Source organism: Suncus etruscus, chromosome 4 (assembly GCF_024139225.1).
Source record: "Suncus etruscus isolate mSunEtr1 chromosome 4, mSunEtr1.pri.cur, whole genome shotgun sequence".
Classification (NCBI taxonomy): Eukaryota; Metazoa; Chordata; class Mammalia; order Eulipotyphla; family Soricidae; genus Suncus; species Suncus etruscus.
The window spans coordinates 153281118-153295461 of record NC_064851.1 but is presented as its reverse complement, the minus strand read 5'-3'; the positions used below and the strand labels follow the sequence as shown (position 1 = coordinate 153295461).

The 14344-nt window shown below is 36.2% G+C and overlaps 1 protein-coding gene across 1 annotated transcript; it reads right to left on the bottom strand.

The window, feature by feature from the left end:
* Window positions 1-5182: 5182 nt before the first annotated feature.
* Window positions 5183-6097, bottom strand: LOC126007270 (olfactory receptor 2M5-like). The gene has a single exon (XM_049772720.1). The coding sequence runs from the start codon at window positions 6095-6097 to the stop codon at window positions 5183-5185; it is 915 nt and encodes a 304-aa protein (XP_049628677.1).
* Window positions 6098-14344: the final 8247 nt, after the last annotated feature.

The following is a 14344-nucleotide window of genomic DNA, read 5'->3' as shown; positions in this document are numbered from 1 at the left end:
GTCTTCTGTAGACAGCGATTTCGGTTTTTGCTTAGGGCAAAGGATGACATGTCTCCCGGTTACATCATACCGTTAGGTGATGAGATAGGGCAGCCCTCTCTTAGCTCAAGTTGTTGCCGTTTCCTCATGTCAGGATGTGATGTTAAAACTGGTGTAATGCAGTCAGGGATGGCATTCGGAGTTTCCCGGGTAGGAGTCTGGTTCCTGGTGCTGTTGCTGGGACCTGTGTCAGTTCCACATCTGTGATCTGGGGTTCTTAATGGACGGTCGTTGTCCATTCACATGGAGTCTAAGTTGGATCCACATGACACATGCTCAGGGTGGGAGGCGACCCTGCATTCTAAAAGTCTGGGTTCTTATCTCTAATAGATAAGAGTTTGCTTCTGTGCATATTTCCCTTTATTTAGAGTGCCTATGCAAATGGTGGCATATTATATTGCTGGTAGATTTGGAGGTAATTATATTGCTGGTAGATTTGCATAATCTCTGTGCCCTGGTTTTACCTGAGCTTTCATCCCAGGCAAGACTTTTCTTATAGGTTTTGTACCATGCAGAACCAAAACAGGTAGGTTGGAGAAAGAGAAAAAATGACATCTATATCTCTCTATATAGAGATATATGATGGAAGAAATAAATAAAAATACATTTAAAAAGAAATTAATGAAAAATGCTGTTTATGAGGCTAACTTACTTTTGGGAATAAACATTATATATAATAAACATTATATAGGTATTAAACACATAAAGGAAATACAGGTTTTCCCATTAAATCTTTTGAAATATTCTTGTGGGGGGTGGAGGCCAGGGCATTTTTTTCATCTCACATTGTGTCTTGTTGGGCTTGCAAATTTATTTGTAGCCATGAGGGCAGTATCAGACTGTTTTCTTACACCGTGCATCATTCATAGATAAAACCATAAGATATATAAGGAAAACATTGGGTGAACTTTCCATGAAATTGAAGTTAAATATATATTTGACTATATAGAAAATCATTGACTAGACATGTGGAAATAAAGATAAAGAAATGGGACTACATTAAATAAAGAAGCTTCTATACCTCAAAGGAAATATGTACCATGATATGAAGGCGGTAGACAGAATTCACCCAATACCCATTTGATAAGGGGTTAATATGTATATATATGTGTGTATATATACTATTAGAACTTACCAGACAAAAAGACCTAATATGTAAAAATGGGGAGATGAGATGAACAGACATTTCTTCAAAAAGAAATACAGATGGCCAAAAGTCATATGAAAAAAGACACATTATTAATCATCACGAAGATGCAAATCAAAACTGCAGTGCAATACCAACTCACTTCACAGAGACTGGCACACATCAATAAGCAAAAGAAAATCCACTGCTGGTGGGAATGTCAACTTCCCCAGCCTTTTTGGAAACCAATATGGACATTCCTCCAAAAACTAGAAGCTTCCATATAACCTTGTAATACTTCTCCTGGGAATATACCCAAGGAACACACAAACATTATGCAGAAAAGCCCACTGCACTCCTCTGTTCACTGCAACACTATTCACAATAAACAGAATCTGGAAACAACCCAAGTGCCAAAGAACAGAAGACTGGTTAAAGAAATTGTTACAATGAATACTATGCAGATATTAGGGAAAATAAAGCCATGAAATTTGTTTTTTACATGACAGATATAGAGAGTGTTATGAGCAAAATGTGTCAGAAGGGTAAGCATAGGCATTACTCATTTGTGAAGTATCGAAATAGTATGGTAATAATACCCAAAGACAATAGAAATGAAGGCTAAGAACACTGGTCCATGATAAGAAACTATGACACAAAGGGCAGGGGAGTCAAGGCAGAGAAAGGAGAACTATGACAATAATAGTTGTAAATAATCACTGTGGACACAAAAGATGCTGAAAGGAGATAAAGTGATATGTGTGAAACTTCTTCCATAAACATATTGAAAACCATGATGTTTAGAAGGGAAAAAAACAAAAGGGTGTCTTCCATAGAGGTTGGCAGGATAGATGACCAGGGAGACAAAGGGAGACAAACTGAGGACTTTAGTGGTGGTAATTGTGCACTGGTAAATTGATGGGTCTTGGATATTGTATGACTAAAACAATCACAAACTGAACATTTTTTGTAACTCATGGTGAATCAATTAAAATTTATAAAATATGTTACTTAAAAACTGGAAAAGTTTCTGGATAATTGGAGCCAGAAATATTACAGTAAGTAGTAAAGCACTTGCCTTGCACTTGTCAACCTGGTTTTATCCCTGATGTCACAAGTGGTTCCCTGAGCAAGTCACAAGTGATCCCTGAACAATGCTGAGTGTGACTCAAAACAAACAAAATCTGGAGCACTGGCTGTTATAAGACTCAGTGGATTAGCATTAAGTCCTGAGTACCATGCCTCATATTGCATAAGCATGCAAGAAGTGTTAACTATTTTAATTAAAGTTATTATTAGTTCCTGCACCATGTGCTTATAAATAAATCTGCAAGGTAAACCCTAGCAAAGATTTTACAGAAACATCAGATCAAAACGTGGCTAGCATGGGGATGAGGGAAAGAGTGGGGAGCTTGATTTCAATTTTGAGATGAGCACAGGCTCAAAGAAGTCAGGGGCACTCATTAATTTAACAAATACTTTTTTGTTAGCAAACATTTGAGTGCAAGGCTTTTCGTGAGGGAGTCCTGGTACCAAAGCCACTGGGAATGTCTCTACCTTGCTTTGTTCCCTACTCACACACTCCTTGTCCAATGTGGACCCACCCCTAAATAAATAAATAAATAAATAAATAAATAAATAAATAAATAAATAAATAAATAAATAAATAAATAAATAAAAATCTCTCCAGCAATGAATGAGTCCCTTTCTCTCTGTATCTGCTCTAGCCACTGGCTGTTCTTGTTCTTTTTGAGTATGCCAGTTTTGTGGTGTAAGATGATATCTCATTGTTTTGATTTACATTTGTTTTGATCTCCTCAATGATTGATTATGTGGAGCATTTTTTCATGTGCCTTTTAGCTATTTGTATTTCTTCTTTGAGGAAATTTCTGTTTATCTCTTCTCTCCATTTTTGAAACTGTTTCAGTAATATTTCAAAACACAGTATCTAAAAGGAAAAATGAAAGAGAGAAATAGAGAAAAAGAGATAGAAGAAAATATCTGTCAGAGAGACAGGCAGAAGGGAGGGTGGGGTTTCTCAAAAGAGAAACTGTGAACATTGGTGGTGTGAATGTGTACTATTGAAGAAATGAATGCTGGGTATTTTGTGACTGAAACTTAATCATATACAACTTTATAATTGTGGTTCAATTAAAACGATGACTTTAATTAGAATAGTGATTCAGGTGAAAACTTCATTAAAATATAAAAATAAATGTTACAGATCTCTAATATTTCATAATATTTTACAAAGTATTTTAATAAGTAATAATTGAAGCCTTGGTAGATTTCATTGGTGAAATATTGTCTTGAGTATATTTCTAATATATTTTTAGTATTTTTAAAATTTCCTTTATTAGAATTGCCCTTCTAAGTTTTCTATTTTATTCCATTTGTGTTTTAGAAAATTGCAGAAGAATTCACTTCATAAGCCACAATAAATGGTTTCATTAAGCATAAAAATATTATAACTGTCAAAGTTAAATAACATCTTTTATAGACATATAAAGGCATACGAATATAAAATAGCATACACTTGACCTATCTTTACTAAGTTTCTCTCTTTTTAGAGTCATCTCCTAAGTACAGTCATATCTACAGATCCTTGTTGGTACCACCAAATGTGTAATGTCCACAAATGATATATTCTTACTGAACATGGCTAAGATAATAGTTTTTTTTCCTCGGGGAGCAGACATAATCACAGAATAAGGATTCTTACAAACCTTCTTAGAATAGGTTGCATAAATATAATCTTTTCCTTTAAAAAGTCTGTGTTAATATCTTTAAAATAGTCATAATTGAAATTTAACAAAAACATCTTTTAGTTAAAGAAAACTCAGATTTTTTGTCTATAGTAAAATGTCTACTGGTGGTTTCTGAGATATTTAAAGAAGAAGCTGTTAGAATGCTGCAACTTTTGCATCAGTTCTACTCATTAAATAGTCTCTTTTGTTATTTTTTAATTATTCATTTAAAATAAACACAGTTAGTTGCCAGTACTCTTTCCACCAATATATCTAATTTTAAACATATATAAGAATTCTGGAAAATATTTTTTGAGAATATTTGATCAAGCTACACCCACCATAAAAGTACCATTATTGATCCTCAATATTTTTCATGTGTATGTGCTCAACATTTTAAATTATGAACAATTGCAAAACACGGCTTATTTTCTACATTTTAAAACTAAAATATGTCTGCTTTAATATAACTAGTCTCTACTTTTTGTAAAGCTTATAGAACATTAAAGCTGATAAATTTTATACAAATATGGTCTAGGAAAAAGCTATGTATATTGATCAGTATTTTCTATTATTTGGTATATATGTGGATCGCTGGTAGACCTGCCAATCAGTTGCTTGAGTCTCAATAAACAGATTCAATTTATCTGATTAGAGAGGGACCTGGATTTTACTTTAAGTAATATATAAAGATAAAAGATTAATCGTAATGTCAAAAATTAGGGAAATAATGATTGAAAGAAATGATGCAGATCAAAAGTGCTCTTTTATAAGGCTAAGCTAAGTTAGTAGTGGTATTAATAATACAAACGACACTGGAAATCATTTACTGATTTGTAGAAATCATACCTATTAATTTAATAGTGAAGCCTCTGAGGCACCACATTTATGCAAGATGATGTTCTGCATGCTATGGATACACTAACCTTTCTTCTCATAATGTTTTAAAATCGATGGGCATATCTTTGTTTTTCATCATTGTATTATCGAGGAAAATCAAAAAATTTCTTAGCCCTTTGTCTTAGTAGTCCCTTGTCACTTCTTCAGTTTCTAGAAAAATGAGAAATAATCTAAGATGGAGACACAAAAGAGCTTAGTTTTTTATGCAGTTAAAATGAAAACTCATTGATTGATTGATTGATTGATTGATTGATTGATTTCCCTTTGGTCTTCAGCAGTTACTTTTCACAGTCAAAATATTACTTTGTTAGTAAAGCTCTGACTTTACTGTGGCTGAATTTAGAATTTATTCCCCACACCTGGAGGACTGTCACCTCCCTATCAATTTTTTCAGTGCACTTAAAACTTCCTTGTTTCTTAAACTATAAGCTAGTGGGTTTAGGAGTGGTGTGAGGACAGTTCCAAAGAGAAAAAGAACCTGATTTAACTTAGGAGTTTTGGCAGAGCCGGGTCTCATGTAGATGCACATACCTGCCCCAAAATAGAGACCTACCACACAAAGGTGAGAGGTACAGGTAGATAATGCTTTGTTCCTGCCTTCTCGAGAGTTTATTCGGAGTACAGCAAGAATGATGATAATATAGGAGGACAAGATGAGTAATAAGGGAAGAAGTAGAACTAGGATACTCGTCACCACCACTGCCTTCTCATAGGCTGAGATATCTTCGCAAACAATCCTAAGAACAGCCATGACTTCACAGAAGAAGTGGGGGATTTCTCTGGGATTGCAGATATGAAAATGTAAGGTGAAAGCTGTGTGGCCCAAGGAAGTAAGTGCTCCTCCAGTCCAAGACATGGCCGCCATCTGCAAGCAAACGCGAGGACTAATGATGAGTGAGTACCGGAGAGGATTACAGATGGCCACATAACGATCAAAACACATTAGAGTTATTAGAATGCATTCTGCAATTGCCACAGTTAACGAGAAGAATATTTGAGTTCCACAAGCCAAAAATGAGATGTTCCGCCATCCAGAGAAGAAATTGACTGCCATCTTAGGGACAATGCTAGAAGTCAATATCAAATCCATTAAAGAGAGCTGGCTGAGTAGGAAATACATAGGAGTATGAAGTCTGGAATCTAACAAAATGAGAAGAAACAGAAGAGTGTTGCCAGTGAATGCAGCTGTGAAGATAAGGAGAATGATGGAAACCAGGGCTGTGATATATTTAAATTCAGGAAAGAAGCCCAGTAGGATAAAATCTGTCTCGTTTCCCGTTGACATGATTCTGTGTGATGACCACTGAAACAGCAGGAATTTATTAAAAATGTTAAGTAGCTTCTCATTCAATGTTTTTGTTTTGGGGTCAGACACAGTGGTGCTCAGAAACAACAAGGGATGCTTCTGACTCTGTGTTCAGGGATCATTTTGTAGGGCAACAAACTTACACTAACTGAATGAAAGCAAGTGTCTTACTACTACGTTCTCCAGCCCCACTTATTAGATTGTATTTTGGTTGTAGAGTCACATGCAGTAGTACTTAGAGCTTACTTCTATCGCTTTCTCAGGGATTAAAAGAGGTTTGTGGGAATCAAATGCTTTCGGTCTCAAGCTAGGCAAGCATACTGCCTGCTGTATTGTCTTATTCTACTGTTTTTTTAAAGAATAATTCAATAACAATACTGACACATATTAAAACATTCATCATCTGTAATTACTCTCCTCAAATATTAATGCTCTCTCTCTATTTCTTATCCAGGTACTTTTGCAATTTGTGTTCATAAATTACAACATGTTCCACTATCTTTAATATTTGAGTTATTTTTATATTACTATTAATTTTCATGATTATATTTAGGAATGCAAATCATGGATTAGTAATTCACAACATCAGATTGCACATACCTAAGTTTTTTATTATTTTATAAAATCATGCTATTTCTTTTAATTTTTTAGTGATTTCCTATTTTTATTTCCTGATTAGATTGTATTTAGTCATGGAAAAATGTTGTTATTTCTTTCTTTTTTTTTTTTTTTTTTTTTTGGTTTTTGGGCCACACCCAGCATTGCTCAGGGGTTACTCCTGGCTGTCTGCTCAGAAATAGCTCCTGGCAGGCACGGGAGACCATATGGGGCACCGGGATTCGAACCAACCACCTTTGGTCCTGGATAGGCTGCTTGCAAGGCAAACACCGCTGTGCTATCTCTCCGGGCCCCAGTTATTTCTTATTAAGAGTTTACTTAACTACTTTTTGCAATGCTTAATGATCCTGTTTATCAGAACCATCTAGTGGAGAGCATTATAATTCAAAAAAAATAAATCATTACTGTTTTGTGCACATTTAACATCAGCTTTATATAATTCACCCTATTCTATTCTGAGCTTATTCATTATATATGCATTGTTTGTAGTGAACTCAGTCTAAATATCAATAAGGAATAGATATTTTTGGTTATCAGTCCACAGCTGGAGGTGCTCAAGGATTACTTCTAATTCTGCGCTCAGTGATCGCTTCTGGCAGGTGCATGGGACTATATGATATTCCAGAGATCAAACCCAGGTTCTCGTGTGCAAAGCAAACTTCCTAACGTTGTGCTAATCTCTCTGGCCCCTAATTTTAAAATGTGTGTGTGAATTTTCTACTATTAAACAATTCTTAACCACTATTTATGACCGTTATGTGCATTAGAAACTCTTATAATCAGACTTACAAACTTTTATTCTTTAGAGTTTATATGCATATATACAGTACTCTCATAACTGTGGTATATGTAAGCATCTTCACAAACAATTACTAAGTTTGTATTAAGAGTACATATTATAGTTATGACCTTATTATTAAAAATGTGACAAAAAGCAGTAAAAGAAAGGGCAATTGTAAAACAAACTATATTTATTTTAAAACTTTTTCCTGATTTGTAAACCATCACAGCAAGTTTTTTTTTGTTTGTTTGTTTATTTTTTGGTTTTTGGGTCACACCCGGCAGTGCTCAGGGGTTACTCCTGGGTCTATACTCAGAAATCACTCCTGGAAGTCTCAGGGGACCATATGGGATGCTGGGATTCAAACCACCGACCTTCTGCATGCAAGGCAAATGCCTTACCTCCATGCTATCTCTCTGGCCCCACCATCACAGCAATTTATAGTAGAATATGTCAGCACAATATTCTATCATCTTTTGAAAATATATCAGTGATTGCAATAAACTAGATCTACAGAGAAAAGGCAGATTTTATAAACAAATTTGTAAATCTTCTGGATTAAAGAATGAGACCAATGTAACACATATATTTAATAAAAATGCAAAAAATGATCAAATTTAGCTTTTAATCTAGACTGTAATGAGTTTATAGAAAGTTATAAATGGAATTCAGAACTTTAATATTTTATTTGTTAATGAAACAATGAAAAGTATCATGTCTATGTTCTTATAAAATCTTAGTACAAATAATCGTTATAAACTTGAGTAAAGCCAGTTTCCTTCATGTTGCCAACCTTAATATAGTTCTCCCCCCTAAGAAGTAGTAAGTTCAAATAGATTGTTTACTCCTGAACTATTTTTCAGTTCAAAGCCTACATCTATGCACTTAATTTATATTTGTTGATAAAAAGATAATGATTTGCTTTGAATGCAGGAAATAGTGATAACAAAAATATAATCTCCTTTGCTCAGCCTCAGAGACTTACACTTCTTGTGTGCCAGAACAAACACCCATTTTTTGTACTGATAGAAGTAGGTATTTATCTTTCTACATCCTGTGAACACCCTATGTCAATAATCTTCAAACCAAGAAATAACAATTAGTGTTTTACTGCAGTAGTTTGAGTTTTATAAGAAGATAGTGTAAAACAATTTTAATTGTAGTTTTGTCAGCATTTATCTTACTATCACTATCTTCTACTTTAAAGTGAGTTGGCACAGTAAATTGTCCATAAACAAATTGTCTAGAATAGTTAGATTGCAAGTAACCAATATTTAATAATACTTAGATACTTATAAATTTTTTAAATTGTCAGAGAATGAAAGCAGTCCACTATTATTTAAATTCTGTGTTACACAGCCTCCCAATTCTGGTTCAAGTGCTGCTGCCTGAAGATTTATTTATTTATTTATTTATTTATTTATTTATTTATTTATTTATTTATTTATTTTTGGGTTTTGGGTTACACCAAGCAGCACTCAAGAGTTACGCTCAGAAATCTCTCCTGGAAGGCTCATATGAAATGCCGGAATTCAAACCACCATCCTGCATGCAAAGCAAAAACCTTACCTCCATGCCATCTCTCTGGCCCCTGCCTGGAGATTTTTAATATTACAGATTTGCTAGTTTATATAATTATAAGCTCTTTTATAAACTCAACACTCATCACAGTATCACAAAGTTTAAAAGCTAAATTTTATGATTTTGATAGTTATATGCATTACATATATGCATTATATCAGTCTCATTCTTTAAACCATATTTTTAATGTGAGAAACTTTGTTTCTGGGTTCTGCATTTTCTCTCTGATTCAGTTTGTTACAGTGAATAAAAGTTAAATACATAATCATCTTATACTAGAATTCAGAATGTCAGGCTATGGATGTGGTGTCTGGACAAAATTATATGCTTTTAGTTAAAACATCTTTATAGGGCTTCTCCTAGAGGGCTCAATGTCTGGGACCATAACAGGATTACCATTTCTGGTATTGAAGGCCAGTGAATGATATTACTACTTTCCCAAACAGTGCTCAGGGTCCACTAGAGTTGGGTAAAATACAGTGCTGGAGATTAAATGTGAAGTCTTACAGTTCAATTTTTTTTTATCTCAATGAATATGTGAGAGGGTAATCAGCATTATTATGTACACCTGAGAAACATTGAGAAATTACATGTAAATTTGAATAATTGTATGATTAAATAATGCTTCACATTCTTGAGTCATTTGTCTATTTACCGATATTGTTCTGGAGAAATACTACTTACTAAAATCTATAGTGTGAGCATTAAAAATGGCTTTTCAAAATCTAGAAAACTTATATATTTATCAAAAGGCTTACCTTGTTATTTGTATTTAGTCATTATAATTTCTTAAAATGTATAAAATGCTCAAAATTTCTTGTGCCCATTGATTTGTATTATACTGTAAAAAAGAAAATAAATTATTTTTGAGAGAAAATAGAAATAATTGCAGATTTTTTTCCTTAGCCCATCAAATTTAACTCACAGAGATGGTATTTGCTCTAATTTCCCCAGTGTCTTACATTTCAGTGTAAAGTAACCGGTCACCTGAAGTATTTGTGTTTCATGACTCAACCCTGATCATTCTAATTAAGAACAAAGCCAGTGTAGTGTCCTAGAGGAATCTTCTCCCCAGGAGATAATTAGAATTTTAGAGACTGTCTAATCACTTCATACAATGATCATTAGAATTATTTGGTCAGCACCTTCATCATTTCCCTACAGGTCCACCTTAGAATATTGTTAACTTTTAATTATTAATCTCACATAATCATTAAGTAAATTATTGATTATTCCTTCCTATCATTTTTAAATGTTAACAAAAATGCATACCATACTAACATTTTATAGTTTTTTAATCAGAAATTAAATGTAGTTTATTAATAAATTTTAACCTTATGTCAACATTATTCATATAAACACTTAAAACATACATCATAATTTAGTATTTATATATGTGTGAAATATAAGATCAAACCTTAATATCACAGCCACTATAATTCTAATAGGTTATGTGTGACACATTTTGCATTTTTGTCCTATTTGTTTCAATATATGTTAATAGATGGTAATTATATGCTTTTCATTTGGGCAGCCCTTATCCAAAAATGATTTAATATTCACACATCTAATGGATCGTGCATGGCTATTGATCATTTGGATCAGAGTTAATTTGAACTGCGGCTGGTTAGATTAGAAATTGTAATCATCATTTTCCAGGGCGGGTCTCCAGAAGGTGAAAACCGGCGGGCTTTCGCAGAAGCCAGCTGCCCTGTCTGGGACATCAGGCAGGGAAAAGACACGAATCTGCGCCCGCCCAGTGGAGCCCGACTGTGAGTGCTCCTTGTAAATGTTTCTCTACTGTCCTCTTGCGTGAAACTCTTGGGAGTGGGGCAAAAGAGGCTCCAGAAATCTGCGCTTCCAGACGCCATTTTCAGGGCGGGTCTCCAGAAGGTGAAAACCGGCGGGCTTTCGCAGAAGCCAGCTGCCCTGTCTGGGACATCAGGCAGGGAAAAGACACGAATCTGCGCCCGCCCAGTGGAGCCCGACTGTGAGTGCTCCTTGTAAATGTTTCTCTACTGTCCTCTTGCGTGAAACTCTTGGGAGTGGGGCAAAAGAGGCTCCAGAAATCTGCGCTTCCAGACGCAATTTTCAGGGCGGGTCTCCAGAAGGTGAAAACCGGCGGGCTTTCGCAGAAGCCAGCTGCCCTGTCTGGGACATCAGGCAGGGAAAAGACACGAATCTGCGCCCGCCCAGTGGAGCCCGACTGTGAGTGCTCCTTGTAAATGTTTCTCTACTGTCCTCTTGCGTGAAACTCTTGGGAGTGGGGCAAAAGAGGCTCCAGAAATCTGCGCTTCCAGACGCAATTTTCAGGGCCGGTCTCCAGAAGGTGAAAACCGGCGGGCTTTCGCAGAAGCCAGCTGCCCTGTCTGGGACATCAGGCAGGGAAAAGACACGAATCTGCGCCCGCCCAGTGGAGCCCGACTGTGAGTGCTCCTTGTAAATGTTTCTCTACTGTCCTCTTGCGTGAAACTCTTGGGAGTGGGGCAAAAGAGGCTCCAGCAGAGCACGGCCGCTCCGCTTCGCTACGCGGCCGTGCGCTCTTTCTAAGAAAAGAACACCATCGTAACAAGAAGAAAAAATCACACTAAGATCTGAGCTATAACACAGAAGCAAGCATTCCTCCTCGGACTGTCTTCTCCGTTGAATGCTTGGGCCTAAGATTTGATCCAGTGTGAGGCTTCACCCACGGAAGACTCCCATCCCCTAGAGACAAGTCAGCCCATCCAGAAAGGGCGGAGCCAGAGAAGTGTGCTGCCTACATCATATAGCCAATGAATACCACCACAACACGTAGAAAAAACCAAAATACAAGTGTGACAATGGGGAAACAACGCAGGCCAGCATCAGACATAGAGAATGAAGAGGACAAGTCTGATGACCAGAGAATGGCCAACCAACTAATCAACCTCTCAGATAAGGACTTTAGACTAGCAATATGGAAGATGCTAAACGGACTCCAAGAAAGCATGGATCGAGTTGAACAGAACATTAATAAGAACCAAGAAAATATGAAGACAGAAATCACAAAACTCCAAACTGAAATAACATATCAATTAACAGGCCTGAAAAAGTCAGTAAACGAAGTGAATGACAAAATGGATAAGCTCTGGGACAGGATGTCAGAAGCTGAGAATAGACTTGGTGCTGTGGAAGATGAGATACATAACAATTCCATACAGCAGGAGAGATTGGACAAAAAACTTAAAGCAAATGAGCAGACAATGGAAAAATTAGCCAAAGAATGGGAACAGATGAAAATAGAAGTCTATGATAAGATCAACAGAAACAACTTAAGAATCATTGGAGTCCCAGAGACCCAGGAAGAAAATTCCCAGGAAGAATCAATAGTCAAGAACATCATTAAAGAGAAACTTCCAGAGCTAAAGAATATAGGTGATCAAATCCTACATGCTCGAAGAGTACCAACCAAAAGAGACCCCAGAAAAAACACCCCAAGACACATCCTAGTCACAATGACAAATCCCACAGATAGAGACAGAATTCTGAAAACAGCAAGATCAAAAGGGGAAATTACATTCAAGCAAGCTTCCCTGAGATTTACAGCAGACCTGTCACCAGAAACGCTCAATGCCAGAAAGCAGTGGTGGGATATTGTGACAAGACTGAATGAAATGAATGCTTCACCCAGAATACTATACCCAGCAAAACTCACTTTCCGGTTTGATGGAAGAATACATGGTTTCACAGACAAAAAACAGCTCAGAAACTTCACAGACACAAAACCAGTCTTAAGAGAAAAACTGAAAGACCTAATCTAAGACAAGACTACCCAAAAGACACACCAAATTTTGATATAAAGATGGCGTTAAATCCCAGGACAATTCTTTCTCTCAACGTCAATGGACTAAATGCACCAGTTAAGAGACACAGAGTGGCTAAATGGATCAAAAAACTCAATCCAACCTTCTGCTGCCTACAAGAAACGCACCTGAATAGTCAGAACAAACATAGACTCAAAATAAAAGGCTGGAGAAAAATTATCCAAGCAAACAACACCCATAAAAAAGCTGGAGTGGCCATACTAATATCAGATAATGCAAACTTTATACTCAGGAAGGTTGTAAGGGACAAAGATGGACATTTTATATTAATCAAGGGGTATGTAGAGCAGGAAGAAATAACTCTCCTAAACATATATGCACCGAATGAGGGGCCAGCAAAATATTTAATACAACTATTGACAAATCTGAAAAATAATATCAATAACAACACAATAATTGTGGGGGACCTTAACACGGCTTTGTCAACACTGGATAGGTCAACCAGACTGAAACCCAACAAGAATATACTAGACCTGAGGAGAGAAATGGAAGAAAGAGGCCTAGTGGATATATATAGGACACTCCACCCCCAGAAACCTGGATACACATTCTTCTCCAATGTACATGGGACATTCTCCAGGATAGACTACATGCTGGCACATAAAACATACCTCCATAAGATCAAGAGGATAGAAATTTTGCAGACTGCCTTTGCTGACCACAAGGCTCTGAAATTATTTGTGAATTCCAAAGGGACTCAGAAGAAAAACCTTAACACCTGGAAGTTAAACAGCCTCATACTCAATAACCAGTGGGTCCGAGATGAAATCAAGGAGGAAATCAAAAGGTTCCTGGAAACAAATGACAATCAAGACACAAACTATCAGAACTTATGGGACACAGCAAAAGCAGTACTGAGAGGAAAAGTTATAGCTTTGCAAGCACACATCAGGAAGGAAGAAGGAGCTTACCTGAGTAGCCTAATGACACAGCTAATAGAACTAGAAAATGCTCAACAAAAGAACCCAAAAATAGGAAGACAGAAGGAAATAACAAAGCTGAGAGCAGAAATCAATGAAGTGGAAACCCAAAAAACAATCCGAAAGATCAACGAAAGCAGAATTTGGTTCTTTGAAAAAATAAACAAGATTGATAGACCACTGGCAAACCTAACAAAGAAAGAGAGAGAGAGAAACTTGATAACTCGTATTAGGAATGAAAAAGGAGAGATCACTACTGATATGAGAGAGATTCAAAGGGTAATCAGAAACTACTTTGAGAAACTCTACGCCACTAAAAATGAGAACCTGGAAGAAATGGATAAATTCTTGGACTCTTATAATCTTCCACGGTTGAAGGAAGAGGATGTAGCATATCTAAACACCCCCCATCACCATTGATGAAATTAGAATGGTAATCAAAGGTCTGCCAAAAAACAAAAGCCCAGGCCCAGATGGATTC

What these genes read in the sequence shown, in the direction of transcription:
- LOC126007270 (XM_049772720.1), bottom strand. Translation starts at nt 6,097, where the DNA reads ATGTCAACGGGAAACGAGACAGATTTTATCCTACTGGGCTTCTTTCCT.